Source organism: Sinohyriopsis cumingii, chromosome 19, assembly GCF_028554795.1.
Source record: "Sinohyriopsis cumingii isolate HCF-2022 chromosome 19, ASM2855479v2, whole genome shotgun sequence".
Taxonomy (NCBI): domain Eukaryota; kingdom Metazoa; phylum Mollusca; class Bivalvia; order Unionida; family Unionidae; genus Sinohyriopsis; species Sinohyriopsis cumingii.
The window spans coordinates 23,335,911-23,354,179 of NC_142979.1; the positions used below are offsets into that span (position 1 = coordinate 23,335,911).

Here is an 18,269-nt window from a genome sequence, read left to right on the forward strand (position 1 = left end):
AAAAAATGTAATTATTTATTTTCTATATCTTTAATAAGTGTGCATTATATATAAAATATTAATAAGACTGTTTATCTCTATTTAGTAATTATATATATATATATATATATATATATATATATATATATATATATATATATATATATATATATATATATATATATATATATAATCTCTTTAACTTAAAAAGTAACAAAGTTTGATACACAACTTCAGCTTTGAATGAATGTACAACTTGGCAAAGTAGCCTATCGTGTGCTGAAAAATGGCGTTAAACCCCACAACAACAACTTGGCAATGATCATGAAGCTGAGGAAAATATGACCTAATCTTTATTTCTAGCAATCTAATACTTCTATTTGGAACGCTGCAATTGAAGCAAAGTGTTCGTAATCATCTTGTTCTTCATTCTATAATAGGCTTTAAAATGCCTTGTATAATCATTATTTAAATCATTTTATTTCAATTGCAAACTTAACATGCATCAGATTCCTCTGTGCTATACCAACACAGCATTTAACATGCTGAAATGTCGAGTGCAATTTTGTGTACATTTTTTCTTTTAACTCTTGATGTACTCAAATCAGTACATTGTAGTTCAGTCTACACATATTACATAGTGGGTTTCTGTATGGGGAAACAGTTACATGTGAAATTAGTAATGAGGCAAACAGTATAATAAAATAAAAAAATTATATATATATATATATATATATATATATATATATATATATATATATATATATATATATATATATATATATATATATAAAACATGAACAAGAATAATTAACCTTTATATGGTTTATCAAAGAAATACATCATGATTTTCTTCTTGATAAATCATTACAAAATGTGTTAAGTGGTGCTTTAATTTATTCCACCTATTCAAATTTTTTCAGCTTTTGCAAGTGCATGTTTGAACTCAATATATTGTTATTATATTGGGTTTGATGCCATTTTTTCAGTACATGATAGGCTATACATGGTGGTCAATTTAGTCTAAATGAAGTGGATCATTTGGCATTTAAAACAACAAATTTAATAACATTCCATGTAATCTGAACCCCTATGCAAAAAAGTGAAGCCATAATTTAAAAAAAAAATCTATCTGAAGAATTTTAGAGACTTTTTCATACTATTATATTCACTAATCTTTGCAAATATTGGGAAGATGCAAAAACAGATGAATCTTTTAGTATTCATCAACTTGATGATTGATTCTGTTTTTTGTAGATGCACTTCAGTGAGAATTTAATCTACTTTTAAATTCTTTTCATTCAAGTTCATAAAATCTGCATACTGCAATGATGTAAATAAAATGCAACCTTGGTATTTACTGATCTGGATGATTACCATAACCACCAGACTACCAATTACAATGATTATACCAACAACAATATAAAAACAGCCTTAGCAAATGTACAATTGCAATAACAGCTTGAGAAACATAACCACCACCACCACTGATAGCAACAACAACAGCAATAATAATAATAGTGGTGGTGAAGAAGTGGAGTCTAACCACTCCAGCAGATTTGAAATGTAAAGAAAGAGCATAGTATTTCATAATTTGTTTTTTTGTATCCATAGGAGCATACTATTTGTTCATGATTTCATGAAATAGAAAGTAAAAAGATCTTATTCACAACAAAGATGGTGAAAAAAAGATTAAAATTCCAAAATGAAATCGAAATCTCAAATGTTCCGTTTTTGACTCCATTCAATATGAAGTTCCTGGATTTTTCCTCACCCTCATGCAGTCCTTAAAATGATGAACACTTTAGAAAATACATGTACAATACTTTTCTTCCCAGGTGTGCTATGTGAAATAAAATACAAATTGTTTTAATTACTTTTTGGTATTTTTTTGTTCAAATTGTCTTTTAAACTCGCTCATCACAAATTTTGAAAGTCTTTTAATTTTAATTTTTTTTTTAAATGTTGAAACTATCTTTAATCACTCCTATCTCAGGATGGGAAATCCGGCTGCCAAACAAGATGGCACAAGTTTTGAAACTCATGGCAGCATCCCAATTTTTAATACTATTTTGGTACTTTTATATTCAAAAATTCTTCTAAACTCACTCATCCCAAATTTTTAAAAATTTTGTTCGGACATTTTTTATATATATTCCTGTCCTAGGATGGGTACTTAGCCTAGTACTAAAATAGTCTTGAACATTAAAACAGTATTTTGCTTTGTTACATTGGTAACTGTTTAAGATGTCGCAGTGGATTATATGACCCCTTTTCCAAATATAGAACGTTTCTATCATGTTCATATGAATGCCAAAAGTAAATAAAAGACAGAAACAAACCTTAAGAATGATGTTAAATTCATAAGCATGAAGAGAAAAGTGTAATCAGTCATATACATGTATCCAAGTATTGCATTATTTTGATCCCATCAATTGGAATATCATCACAGGTACTGCATTATTTACATCCAGACAAATAGAATATGTTGTGTGCTGTGTTATTTCTATCCAGACAAATAGAATATGTTGTGTGCTGTGTTATTTCTATCCAGACAAATAGAATATGTTGTGTGCTGTGTTATTTCTATCCAGACAAATAGAATATGTTGTGTGCTGTGTTATTTCTATCCAGACAAATAGAACATGTTGTGTGCTGTGTTATTTCTATCCAGACAAATAGAACATGTTGTGTGCTGTGTTATTTCTATCCAGACAAATAGAATATGTTGTGTGCCGTGTTATTTCTATCCAGATAGAATATGTTGTGTGCTGTGTTATTTCTATCCAGACAAATAGAACATGTTGTGTGCCGTGTTATTTCTATCCAGACAAATAGAACATGTTGTGTTCTGTGTTATTTCTATCCAAATAGAATATGTTGTGTGCCGTGTTATTTCTATCCAGACAAATAGAATATGTTGTGTGCCGTGTTATTTCTATCCAGACAAATAGAACATGTTGTGTGCTGTGTTATTTCTATCCAGACAAATAGAACATGTTGTGTTCCGTGTTATTTCTATCCAAATAGAATATGTTGTGTGCCGTGTTATTTCTATCCAGACAAATAGAACATGTTGTGTGCTGTGTTATTTCTATCCAGACAAATAGAATATGTTGTGTGCCGTGTTATTTCTATCCAGATAGAACATGTTGTGTGCTGTGTTATTTCTATCCAGACAAATAGAACATGTTGTGTGCCGTGTTATTTCTATCCAGACAAATAGAACATGTTGTGTTCCGTGTTATTTCTATCCAGATAGAATATGTTGTGTGCTGTGTTATTTCTATCCAGACAAATAGAACATGTTGTGTGCCGTGTTATTTCTATCCAGACAAATAGAACATGTTGTGTTCCGTGTTATTTCTATCCAAATAGAATATGTTGTGTGCCGTGTTATTTCTCTCCAGGCAAATAGAATATGTTGTGTGCCGTGTTATTTCTATCCAGACAAATAGAATATGTTGTGTGCCGTGTTATTTCTATCCATCCAAATAGAATATGTTGTGTTCCGTGTTATTTCTATCCAAATAGAATATGTTGTGTGCCGTGTTACTTCTATCCAGGCAAATAGAATATGTTGTGTGCCGTGTTATTTCTATCCATCCAAATAGAATATGTTGTGTGCCGTGTTATTTCTATCCATCCAAATAGAATATGTTGTGTGCCGTGTTATTTCTATCCAAATAGAATATGTTGTGTGCTGTGTTATTTCTATCCAGACAAATAGAATATGTTGTGTGCTGTGTTATTTCTATCCAGACAAATAGAATATGTTGTGTGCTGTGTTATTTCTATCCAGATAAGTGGAATATTAAGACAGGTACTACACCATTTTCATCCAGACAAGTGAAACGCGCAAAGCAGCTATTTACTGCACCTCCATGAATATAAAAGTAGATTGGAGTCGAATTGACCCCAAGCTCCAAACATGTCTTATCTGCTTACAAGGTTGTTCCATGTCAGCATTGCCGGAGTTTTGCTCATGATTCAGATTTCTGTCACCTTGCTCCGCAGACAGCAATTAGTCAACCAAGACAAGGACCTTCAATGAATAGACAGACTCCAATAGATAGGCAAGGTTGGAGAAGGATATTACACTACACTTAGGGAGAGAAATATGTAATAATTTCAAAGGCACAAATGGATGTTTCCGAGCAAACTGTCGTAATGCACATGTGTGCTTGACTTGCAAAAAAACTCATTCTCAGCTTAAGTGCGACCTGATGCCTAAACAGGTACTAACACCTATAAAACCTCAATGACTAAATCAGGAGATAGCGGTCACATTTCAGGCAACCACACCAATCAACATCATTAGATTACAAGAAGAATTGCAACACCATCCGGACAAACAATTTGTGGATTATCTTATAAATGGTCTCTGCTATGGTTTTCATACAGGAATTTCGCATCAGCCGACTTCTTCATTCGTGTGTAAAAATGTGGTATCAGCGACATCACAACCTGATGTAGTTGATGTATTACTTGAGTACGAGCTCTCCAAAAATTACCTCATAGGCCCTTTTGAAAGTCCACCATTTCCTGTATTCCGGATTAGCCCCCTGGGCGTAGTACAAAGCAAATATTCTGGCAAGTACAGACTTATAGTAGATCTGTCTACACCGCACAGTTCACGTGAGCATGAAAGTATCAATGCCTTAATCAGCAAAGAGGATTTTTCACTCTCCTATGTGAAAATAGATGATGCTATTCACATTCTGGTGCAGTTAGGAATGGGTGCTAATATGTGTAAGACGGATATTACAGATGCATTCAAGCTAATTCCCATACTCCCAACATTGTGGCCTCTATATGGTGTCCAATGGAGAAAACAATATTGTTTCTACACTAAGTAAGTTTTTGGTAGTAGAAGTAGTCCTAAGATTTTCGATATACTATCCAGAGCAATTGCATGGATAGCTCAACATATATCACATGTTTTTTGCATTTACTGGATGATTTTTTGTCCATTGATGAGCCTGGTTTTCCAGCTGAAAGAACAATGGCTTTAATCACATTGATTTTCAATAGGTTATCTATTCCAATTGCTTCCCACAAGACTTTAGGACCGTCTCTGGTCATGGAATACTTGGGTATAATTCTGGATTCTGAAAAAATGGAATCTAGATTGCCACAAGATAAGTTGAGCAGATTAGCTGCACTGCTTAAAACTTTCCAGCAAAGGAAATCTTGTACGAAGAGGGAATTGCTGAGTTTGTTAGGCCATTTACATTATGCATGTCGAGTGATCGCCCCAGGTCGGTCTTTCACATCCTATCTAATATCCTTGTCAACAACCACCACCGAATTGAATCATCATGTAAAAATACATAGCGAATGTAGAATGGATCTAAAGATGTGGGGTGATTTTAGGGCTCAATGGAATGGAGTTTCTTTTTTCTTGGATGCTAATATTACGGTTGCTACAGATTTTGAGCTGTTTACTGATGCAGCATCAACTCTTGGATTTGGTGGGTTTTTCCAAGGCAGATGGTTCCAAGGATCGTGGCCAGATAACTTAGATGTATTAGGCACAGACAAGTTGTCAATGGCCCTGATGGAAATTTACCCCATGGTAGTTGCAGCCCATATATGGGGACACACGTGGCAGAGGAAACAAATTTTGTTCCATTGTGACATCAGTACAGTCGAGATAATTATGAAGCATCGATCTAAGTCTCCCATGATAATGAAATTGCTCAGGCGTTTAACTTGGATATCAGCACAATATTGTTGTGAAATTCTAGCTGAATATGTCCCAGGGAAAGATAACCTCATTGCAGATACTCTCTCTCGTTTTCAGATGGAAAAATTCTGGCACCTGGTTCCAACTGCAGAAAGAACTCCGCACCCATGCCCAGTCTTGGAGGAACTGATATTTTACTAAACAAACCTGTGGACAGGTTACTACAAGCAGCACATAGCCCATGGATGCAAGCGGTCTATTTGACGGGTTGGAAAACCTTCAGTCATTTTTTGGTCATGTTGGGTCGCTGGGATCACAGGAGTCATCAACCTTAAGGACCAATTGATGAGGATGACCTTGTTGGTTTTGCGGCATATTGCTTCAAGAGTATAGCTATTCGATATGCATCTATCAAGCTGTATTTGTGTGGTGTGAAAAATATTTGTGTAAAACGTGGCATACAGCACCCCCTTGATGGCCAGTCATATTCGTGCTGTCCAAGATTGCAAATGGTATTGCGGGGTGTGAAGAAATTGCAGAATAATGCACCTAACTCAAGGTTACCCATTACCTTCGATATCTTGGCGCACATGTGCACCTTGCTTCAAAAAGGTTTCTTTAGTCGCTGGGTGGATGGTATGTTGCTTGCTGCATCTTCACTAGCTTTCTTTGCCTTCTTACATTATGGCGAATTTACAGTGACGTCAGCTATGGATATGGAGTACTTACATATTAGTGACTTTACTATTTCTGCAGATAATTCAAACAGGATTTTAATGTTGACAGTGTCAAAGGCTGATCCATTCCGGTATGGTGTGCAGATCAGACTTTTTGCAGTCCATAACTGTACGTGCCCCTTACGGGCTATGTGCGAGTACCTAGCGCTCCGCAGCAGGATGGGTTGTCTTAGACCTTCGGACCCGTTATTTACTACAGATGGTATTAATCCACTACCTAGATCAATGTTTTTGGAGAAGCTGCGTTTGCTCCTGCATGTACTAGGTTATCCACAAGACAAATTCAAGGGGCACTCCTTTCGGATAGGGGCTGCCACTACAGCTGCAAATGCTGGGATCGAGGACCACCTTGTTAAAACGCTAGGCCGTTGGACTTCAGATTCTTATTTATGTTATATCAGGACCTCGAATGATGCCATTCTGCAAGCACAGCAGGCCATATGTGGATCTACCCACTCATAAATGACATAACGCCATAGGAGCATGTTCAATTAAGCCTTTCTCTCAGAAGTGCATCTGATGTATGTATGTGTGTTCTCAAATAGGCTAGTTCGTTTGTCAGTGTATTCTTTCAGGGTTGATCATTCAGATTCTTTACATGGAGTTATTCTGGGAAGGGATAAGCAGATTCTGTGTATTGTTCTAAGTGTTTAATTGTGCGTGTTCTTTCTGCAGTTTTCTACGTAGTGTGGTCATCAGATTCAGTCGGCGGTGAGGTGTGTTTCGCACCAGTAGTGTGTTTACTGTGTTCTGCGGAGCAGGATCATGAGATTCATGGCCATTGGGTGGCGTTTAGCATTGTGTTTACTAGTGTTCTTTGGTGTATCTAGTTGGTTTCTAATTTAATAAGTTTACTGCATGTGCACTGCAAGCGGTTATATGCATCTGACTTCAGTATTGAACTACATGAACTGTATACGTGTCTGCAGAGTAGATTGTGGCAGTTTGTGGAAACTTTACTTTATTTATACATCAGCGCCCAACAGAGAACAAGCCAGGAACATTGCAGTGCCAGTTTCATCATATATGACTTGCCTACAGATTCTTGCATCACCTACTCAATTACAACTCCACTCTAGATATAATGTGACTTCAGTCTTGTTATCACCATAACATGGTGTGCAGGCATAGACCCCTGAATAGTCATACCTTGGCACGGGTTCTTGCAGTAGTATCCATTTATGATGATTCACTGTTGTGTAATTCTTAGTATGGCAATCGTTCATTTCATATACATAATTGCTTATATTGATAGTGATTTTCATGCTTAGTTTAACAGAACTGCGGGTACTTCTCGTCCATATCTATCCGTTCCTTGGGGCTCTCCGCTGCATACTACTGCAGTTCCATTACTCGGCATGCAGCGTCGTTTGGGAATTCTGTCCCCAATCCACTAGACTTACAGACATAACAAGTTGTGGCGACTCTGCCTCAATACAGCGGCAATTCTGCCTTAACAGTTATGTCAGTCACTCATACTGGCAAGTCTGCCTCAAAACATCGGCAATTCTGCCTGGACATCAGTCATACTGGCAATTCTGCCTCATAGATAGGGCATGTTGGCCATTTGGCCCTGACATCAGTCAGACTGGCAATTCCGCCTCATAGTTACTGCATGCTTCTCTACCATCTTACCACTACTAACCTCATGCAGCAGAGGGTGAGACCCAAGGAATGCCAAAGTTTCTTATATGTACTGTTTTATAATCAAAGATGTATAATATGTACTGTTTTATAATGCTAAATAGTTGAATAAGGAGTTGACACTACCTCTCTATTAGTTCTCTGTATGCTTAATATCATATGCGGTTCATCTGTCAGTCCAGCTAGAGGTGCATATGGTCCACCTGTCCGACATTACATTTATTTTATATTGTGTAAATGAAATATTGACAGGTACTGCATTATTTTCATCCAAACAAGTGGAATATAATGTTGCGAACTGTATTATTTTCATCTAGGCAAGTGGAATGGTTGGTGCTGTGATATTTTGATACAATTCAAGCACGTACAAGGAGTCTTGTAAAATATATTTTCCTGTAGTTTGGTCAAACAATGATACAATTTAAGTAGGTAGAAGGCTTCTTGTAGGAAATGTGTCCCTCTAGTTTTTTGACAGCATAGTTTTAATATTGATGTGTCAGAGAACATAATCAGTAAATAATTCCATTTTTTCCTGGACTTTCAGATGTTATATAATCTTCATCTGTCAAAAGAATGAAAAAATCAATGCACAAGTTGATGTTGAATTCTCAATAATTTTTAAAACAGACAATAAAAAGCATCTTTTTTTCCAGGTTGGATTAAGAGTTCAGGCTTATTTAAAACTGAATATAGAAATGATATTGGATATGTCTTATAAATCATTAAGTGACAGTTCTCTAGCCATTGTTTTTTTTCCTTCCCACTTGGGTGTACAAGCATATTTTACAATTAGGACACATCTGTTGGCAATAGGGCACATTTTGAAATACAAAAGGAAATACTAGAACTCGGCAAGGCAATAGACTCTTTTTATTCACTAAATTTAGGATGTTGGACATAAAGAACAAACACACATTTATATATGTATTCTATATTAAATACCATAAAAATATATGGAACTGGTAAAACAATGTACAACTGCAGAGGTAAGAGCCCCTAGACACGGTTAGAGTGGAAAGCATTTGGCACAAAGGTGGTGGCATTACCTCTGCATTTTTATCTAAATGGAATATTGAGCGCCAAAAGTTGACAATGTTTTATTCCAATACACACATGCATGATTAACTGCTGCATCAAAACTTTATTATGGAAAATGACTTTGTAACCTGTGAAATAATCCAAGGTGAATGTATGAATCGCACACTAGACATAAGTACTAACATCAACAAAGGTACTTTTGTCTTTCCTTTTACAATATCATTCTATGGATTAAAGAGACAATTAAGATGTGCAATTATCCTAAGAATAATCTAGCATACTGGATGATTTGCATCTTAAGTCATTAACCATTTTCCATCAGACAGAACATGAACAGGATGCACATCTTAAATGGACAGTCAGTTGTACATGGAACAGATTTCTTTCAATTCATGACATCCTGAAGATTTGAGGATCATAAAGGATTCACATAACAGCCAATTAAAATGTATTCACATTGACCCAATTGTTTGTTATCAAGCACATTACTAACTTTACTTATTGATGTCTGTGTCAAAAACCTTGTTCTGTTTATATGTGTGAATTACATTACTCTCAAGTCCTCATTCTCTCCCTCCATTCACCTCTCTCCCTCTGAAAGAACCAAATAAAATACGGATTTTGATGGTCACTTTTTAAACAAAAATATCTCAATATTTCTGATCAATATTCTCCCTCGCACATTGACAGAATGAGGTTCTTAATAATCAAGTATACATCATTGAAGTCATATTTACTTAAAAATAAATTATTAATTGTTGTTCTGAAATTTAATACTAAAGTAATTTTACCAATGTCTATTCATTCCTGATCATTGAGGAACCTGTAATTTAGTTATCACAAAACTTTCTGACAAAAATTATTGATTGCTACTGACTTTTACAATGGCAAACAAGCACTAAACTGGATCAGAAAAATGAATGTTGGTTCTAATCATTACCAGTGCAATAGGGTGGGGTGTAGTTCTGATGTTTTCCAATGTGGAGTGCTTTCCTTGCGACATCTGGTCAACAATGGATCACACCTTTTGGTTGGCTTCATGTGAAAATGTTTATATACATTTTGTCATATTTCTCAGGGTGTGTAATCACCATTTAAAGGTATGTATACAAATATTCTCCAAAAGACACCTGTAGCTAAAATAATACTGAATGCCTGCAAGACCTGTATAACTTGTAGTTTAACATACAAGGCAAATTATTATGCATATTTACAAGATGCCATGCTATAAACAACCTGCAGTGACGATATTAATAGGTTATGGGAATACTGCACTGGCTACTGGAACACAGCAAGTGGCAATTAAACAAGATGCATGAATGACAATATTTTGATAAAATTGTGAATGATAACTTAAATAAAGAAGCCAAACTATTTAAATGATTTTCTTGCTAGCATGGACCTTGTTGGGTGTCACATAAATACAAATTGACTCCCATTTTTTTTACTCCTTTCACAATAATTTAAATTTGCTGATTTATCTGATGCCAGATGCAGATAAAATATCACCTGATGGCACACATGACTTGCCTCTTTCTTCATAAGCTTTCCATAATTTTTTTGAGTGTTCTGTTATTCCAGAAATGCACAAATTTACTACTAAGTAAAATCGTTAAAGTGACATTTCAATGAACCTTGCTATTTTGTTTAATCTTCATGAAGTATGAACATGGTTGTTTGTTGATCAAATTACTAACAGACCAATATTGAATTAATTTATCTTTTCTCTATATCCCTTATCCTTAAAAAGCATGAGTTTTAGCTTTGTTTTAATCCTTTCCTGGACCTTTATTTTTTAACAAAGAAAGGTCACATTTTCCAAGTCTGACATCCTGTCAACTCTAATAACCTTCTCATTAACACAGCAGACAGTTCAAGAGTGTGTGTGTGTATGTGATTTGAATTTTTAACGTAGCTTTCACAATTTTTCAGCCGTATCGCTTCGATGTCTGCAGCGTGGCAGTTTATAGTGATGTCTAGCACAGGGGCATCATGCCGCAAACATGTAGCATGATGTCCCATCCAGTCACATTATCCTGACACCAGGCCGACCAGTCCCAACACTAACCTCTTAATGCTGAGCACCTAGCGAGGTAGCTATTAGTACTTTTTTTTAAATAAGTCTTTGGTAAGACTCAACCTGGCTTCAAACCCATGACCTCCCACATCTGAGGCGGATACTCTAACCTCGAGACCACCGGAGCATTAGAATCCAGTTTGAAATGTTTTTCTTGGCAGCAAAAATATTTAATAGGCACTGATTATCAAAAACGTTTTAGAAGATGTTCTTGAAAAGCTGGGATAAACAAAACATGAAAAACCAAGTACAAGTCAGGGGTCTAATTATAAATCTTTCATTGCATGGCGCAAGTGCACAGTAGCATCACCAGATGTCAAAAACGTTATCATAGAATTGAAAATAATAATGACATATACAAGAAAGTACATAGTTCTTATTAGTATTCTTTATTTCCCTGACTGATATAATAGTTTCATGTCAAAGCTCATTCAAGTCTTTCAGCTGAAACATCGTCTTTCTTTTCTTCAATACCCCATATCTAGTTACTGTCATATCAGTTTTTAAGGGATGGAAAGTCATAGGGGTTTTCCTGGGCCTGTTTTAGGGATAAAATTTGGCCCTACTCTGAAGTGGAACTTGAAAATGTGTATTACTATACTGACTCGGGCGAGATAAATTACTATTATGCATGTAGAATCAAAGTAACCAAGGTTACTAATTCAGACTCCATGCTGAACTCTAATATTTGGACATAATGGCTTCCCATTCTAGTCAGAATATGGAAGAACTGGTGAAATCTGGAAGAAGTAAAGAAACTTCAAAATTATAATGTTAAAAAAGTCATTTTAATCTTTTTTTTGCATATTTTCAAGTCAGATGTTTAAAGTACAGATGAAATACAATTAAAACATTATATTATTAAAACTCTTCTTATTTTGATTTGACACCACAGTTGCAAAACATCAAATAACAACCTTGAAAATAGGTTAAAGTATAAAATCAACATATTTTCCACAGCAGAAGTCCATTTTTCATATAGTTTAAGAATTAAATATATGTGATCAAATAATTTTATTAGTACTGGACTTGGATACATCCACTATGGCACATGTCAGACTGGGCTACACAAAATGATCGGGCTATACAAATGATTGGGCTATGCAAATTTAAGTTTTACTCATTCTTTAAATGATCATGCCCAATTTTTCCACAAGAAATCTATACATGGCAATTTAATTCATGACATTCAGGTCAAGCAATGGTCAAAAGATAATGGCTAAGCTAATGGATAATTAGAGGAAAGCTGAAATAAAAGCATGTATCAACAATAATGCACACAGGATCAAATGCATCACAGGCTGAAATGTTAGGGTATTGGGACAGCAATGGTAGGAAGCCCATGGGAAGAGCACTCCATGCAAAGCTATCAATGGGTTTTTTAACTGTGCAATGCTTGATTGACTCAATGAAGGACAAATTACAAATGATAATGATTTTAAAATGATATGTAAAATTAAATAAAGATTTTAAAGTATGTAAACATTATATGGTGATGTCATGCCTTATTATAGCTGCACAATACAACAATTGTGCAAGCTGAACAGAATTTTCCATGCCATGTAACCAAGAACTTTTCCTTTTTAACAAAAACAGTTGAATATTCAAGCAGCTTGGTTTATATTGTTGTACTTCCGGATCTTAAAATTAGCAAGTAAATGTTTCTGACATGTTACAAATCCAAAATTTTGCAAGATCAGTGGAATTTTTCTTATTGAAATTGTGGAAATTAACTTAAACTGTGAACATCTGTCAATACAATATATTTAGTTCCCAATCTTTCTTGAATGTTTCAAGTTTGCTCCTATCTACCTCTACCTTGGTAAAACAGTGACAATAATAAAAGCAAACTGTTGCCTATATTATCAAAATATTCAACTGTAATATTTTCAAATTATTTCATGTCACTACTGTGGGACACTAAGCACATTCGACAAAGGCCGACTTGCTGTTAAATTGAACAGGTGAATGCATACTAAATGTTTTAATTGTGTAATCAAATTAAAGATTATTCCAAAAAACATCAAAAAAGTGTGATTGCACAGTAATTGTCCAACATGAAAAGATGAATCATATGGTAAAGGGTTAATTATTTCTTCATGGTTACATAATTCATCTTGATCATTTATGTGTCAATATGTGAACAAATTATTAGCATACAAGTCTAGCAACTTCTATACTGACACATCTGAAATCATCATTTATAGGAATTTATTCATCTATTATTCAATTCTTTGTTATTTTAAAAAAATCAGCAATTTTGAGTAATAGGTTATTCCTCGTCTTGACTTGCACAAAAAATGAACAGCATCCTAAGCTTTGAACACCATTTTCTGTATGTATACAATCTGCACCTTAATATAGGGCTTGAAACTAATATTACACTGAACAATCAAGATTAATATTTATATCACTGATAAACATTCAATGCATTGTGTGGTGAAAATTGATATGCATGTATTATGCAGGTCACTATTTATGTAGTAACTTTTTATGGCATTTTGGCTGTATCCCCAGTTGGCCAAGTGGTCTAAGGCACTCATCTTTACAAACCACTTACAACCTACCTCTATCAATGATTCAAATCTCAGCTCAGTCAACATGGATATGTAAGAAAACATGCCAGTGGCTTCCTGTGGGTGGGTGGTTCCTTATGGGATTTTCCCAGGTTCTTCTAACCCAAATATACTCACCACCATGTATAGCCAATCATATATTGAACGATGGCATTAAACCACAAAGCCAAAACAAACAATCCATCTCAGCATAACAGTGGCCAAATGGTTTGTCTACAAGTTTAAAAAACAATGAAGTTCTTGCAAGGTGCTCAACCACCACTGAAACAGTCGATATGAATATCAACTCTGAACAATGAGTTTTGTTTGCGAAATACAGGCATCATTCTTCTTGAATTCTGCAGGATCAGTTAATCAAGATAGGATCATTAAAAATGTTGATCATGTGGGTTAGCAAAACAAAACCAACCTAATTTCAAGCCATGCCTTAAAATATACTCTCAGGTATAACACCAGCTAAGCTGCAAACTGCACAGACTTTGACCTAACATTACATAATCTGGCAGAACATCTCAATTTGCATGCAATTTTTTCTATTTCTTCAAGTGAACAGCACAGATCCTGATCTACTGGCACACAATATGATCAGAGATCGGGCATTCATCAAGGTAATTCTGGTAAATGCCTTAACTATAGAATATTGTCACAAACTTCCAATCTAGGTTATTAATCAGTTATACAGCATATACGGACACATTTCCATCTGACTTGGAGTTGTTAGACCATAAGACTCAAATTCAGGGAGGTCATGGGTTCAATACCCACCAATGCCAGCTGTCTCAGCATGTCCTTTTGGAAAGGCACTTAGTATCCATTTCCTTAGCATGATATAACCAATAATGTGTTGAAAGGTCCATTAAAAACATCAAAGTCCATCCGAGTCTTATTTTCTATTAGCCAAAGGAGCCACAGTGGTTCATTGGTTAGCATGCTTCATGACCGAGAGGGTTCAATTTCAAATCCATCAGATGAGGCCAGGTAATCTAATGTAATGAATCAACACTTTATACATTGCCATGTAATAAAACGCTAAATCTGATCATTAATAAAAATGGTGTAATGATTAATCAAAATATTCAAAATACTTGTCATAAAAAGTAAATTAACAAGCATCAGATTGCAATTTTCAATAATTGATTATAATAAAATTGACTTTCTTCTTCAGAATATTTGGTTTTATTAATAAAAATTCAACATTTTGACTGCATCACAACCAAATATGTTTATTACATAAAAGATACACCATGTAAGATATATACTTTCATTGGTCATCAATCACCAGTACCAGGCATCTAGAGTTTCTGTAAAATAACCTGAACCCTAAAGATGCAGGGTGCAAACATTTCCATGACCATGGCTAACATAAAGCTGAAAGTTGCAGAAACTAAATATTTTTCATGCACACCATACCATGAGGGATTCAAACTATTTTAATTGTTTTGCAATAACATCTTTTTTTCTTGGTTACAAAAAGGGTGAGTGGGCAGAGGGTGAGTAGGTTTTCGTATAATAAAAAAAATTTATATTGCATACGAATCATCAGTTTATGTTGGTCTTCAGATTCATGGACTGTAGAAATCTCAAAACATCTCCTAAACTGGTATACCCCAAAACAGGGATGGTCCCTCCATATACAATCTGTATATAAATCTTGTGGATTATCACCGGACTAAACTCGGTCTAAACATACAACAAGATGTTTAACAACAAGCCTGATCACAATTCTTCCATGTTCCAAAATCATTATTGGGGTCTATTTCATTGTACATGTTCTGTAGAACAAGACACATCTGGTGTCAGAAGCCATAATAACAAATCTCATCTAATCCTGATTCAAAGTCCACACATGCTTTCATAATAATTTAAGAGAGGCGAGATATTGCATCTTTTTGTGCAAAAGTTCTGTCACTTCAATGGAGGATTGCTGGTAACTTTGTTCCACCTTCTTCCAGATTTCATTTTCAAATTCCACATCCTCCTGCAAGACAAAAAATGTTGATTGTAAGTGAGGAATTTGCCAAGTTTTCTGTCACTTTTACCAATGAATTCATGATTCATGTCTGTTACTTACCTTCCAACCTTTGAAACTGCAAAACTGGCATGCAAACCAGAAGTGCATGTGTTTTGGTGGATGGAAAAGACAGGGATACAAACAATGAAGCCACTGAAATTGATTTTTATTACTTTAAATGCTGAATACAATTTTTTCATTGCTCTCCAATGCTTTCCCATAGTTACTCCAGCATAGCAAATGGCAATATCCATCCTACAAACCTTGCATCGAGCTTAACTCGCTCATAATTGAAAACTGTCTATGACATCTATAAACATACTAGCTTAGAAGTCCCTGTGTTTCTGCTTACCTTTTGCCTTTGCACTTTATTATCTTCTGATGAGGCATCTTATCTGAACTTTTTTTAAAAGGTGTACGACTTTTAAGTTTTATCCACATGTGATGTAACTATCAAAACATAAAGCAAATACGAATGACAATTCTTGTTTGCAGATCCATGTACAAGATGAATGGAAGTACATGTGTAAAATAAATAGAAATCCATGTGCAAGATGAATGGAAATTCATGTAAAAGATAAATGGAAATCCATGTACAAGATGAATGGAAGTCCATGTGTAAAATAAATAGAAATCCATGTACAAGATCAATGGAAAAGTGTAAGATAAATGGAAATTCATGTACAAGATAAATGGAAATACATGTGCAAGATAAATGGAAATCCATGTACCAGATAAATGGAAATCCATGTAAGAGATAAATGGAAATCCATGAACCAGATAAATGGAAATCCATGTAAGAGATAAATGGAAATCCATGAACCAGATAAATGGAAATCCATGTCTAAGATAAATGGAAATACATGTGCAAGATAACTGCAGTCATGTGATTTCTTATAAGTCAGTGTTATAATGAAAGAATGAAGTGTTTGTAGTAAGATTTCAATAGGAAATATGATGTCAAAGAAAATAAACACTGTCTGGCAGGAGATTCACTGTTATTAATTTATGTTTGAAACAGTCAATAAAATAAACACTATCTGGCAGGAGATTCACTGTTATTAATTTATGTTTGAAACAGTCAATAAAATAAACACTGTCTGACAGGAGATTCACTGTTATTAATTTATGTTTGAAACAGTCAATAAAATAAACACTGGCAGGAGATTCACTGTTATTAATTTATGTTTGAAACAGTCAATAAAGCTCAAAATCAGAATTTAGAATGATGGATGAAAGATCAAGATGATTCCAACGGAACTGGAAAGGTTGGCAGGTATGATATGACAGCAGAAGTGAACCAGTAACTAAACTGCCACTCACTCAAATATCTGGTATCTGCTAACATGAACACTGCAAAAAGAATCTGGGCCTAAAGCACAGAATTTTAGTCATTCTACAGTAGAATCGGACAACAGCCACAATATTTTAAAACTGGTAGCTAGGGGAATTCATATAACAAGTGAGGCAATCTTTAAGAAATAATGGACCAGAAGAGTAGATGAATCTGTTATATGATAACTGTTCCACTCACCCAGATGCCAAATGCCCTTTAAGTCACAAAGTAAAACTTAAAAACTGTATATCAGCCCCCACTCCCACCCACCCCCAATCTCCCAGACACGGCCTCTTGATCAAAGGACTTAACATTTAAGATGAAAATACAAAACTTCTGAAATCTGTGCTGAACAGTGAAAATTCATTAACACATATACTGAAGTTGAACTAGAAGGAGGTGAGGTATCCTCGCAAAAAGCAGACATTTTCACTCCAAATAGCATACAGATATGTTGGGAAATGGAACTGAACGAATGATGTTGACTGAGGCTAAAGCTGTGTACTGAGAGAACATCTGAAATCACTAAACAATGTTTAGCAATGGATTGATGAGGACTGTCTAACTGTTCAATGTGAAAATGATACTAAAACTGTCTCATTTTTCTAAAGCAACAAAAAAATAAATAAAGGAGAGATCCCAGTCTACAGCAAGCCCTTTCTGGTGGCATATTAAGACTGGACAAAGAACTAATGTGCCTAGAAAGCCAGGGCAGTCAGCCATACAAATTTTTAGGTATCAACATAAAATCACAAAATACTTGAAGGAATACACATCATGCATGTGAACAATGCTTGTTCTGTTTGGTTCAGTACTTTCTGCAAACAAAAGTGCCTTTTTTTGGATATCACTGACTTTCAAATGTATTGCACATAATTTGTTATTTCTAATATTGTGTTTTAGAATCACACAAGTGTGTTGTACATTGTGTGACATCACTCTGTTGCTGTTCAGCAGATGCTCTGAATTAAAGACAAGATATTTACACGACATAAATTACAACATTACTTGTTGCACTCCTTTACAGATGAAGGTTCCTTTAACAGCAAAAATGTGTCTAGAAGTGGTAAATACGAGATCTGATGGGGCCCCAAGTGGCCGAGTGGTCTAAAGCGCTCACCATTACAGATCACTACCATCTCACCTCTGTCTGTGTGAGTTCGAGTCTCAGGCTTGGCTAAC

At 35.0% G+C, this 18,269-nt stretch overlaps 2 protein-coding genes across 2 annotated transcripts in view; one reads left to right on the plus strand and one right to left on the minus strand.

Moving 5' to 3' along the window:
* The first annotated feature begins 6,177 nt into the window (after positions 1-6,177).
* Positions 6,178-6,867, plus strand: LOC149775275 (uncharacterized). Its single transcript, XM_089944383.1, has one exon. The coding sequence runs from the start codon at positions 6,178-6,180 to the stop codon at positions 6,865-6,867; it is 690 nt and encodes a 229-aa protein (XP_089800509.1).
* A 2,038-nt stretch (positions 6,868-8,905) lies between these two features.
* Positions 8,906-18,269, minus strand: part of LOC149775276 (N-alpha-acetyltransferase 25, NatB auxiliary subunit-like) — a 122,381-nt gene continuing 113,017 nt past the window's right edge. The window contains exon 28 of the mRNA XM_089944181.1: positions 8,906-15,718. Coding sequence (XP_089800307.1) covers positions 15,593-15,718 — 126 coding nt within the window. The 3' untranslated portion in view covers positions 8,906-15,592. The remainder of the gene's footprint in view (positions 15,719-18,269) is intronic.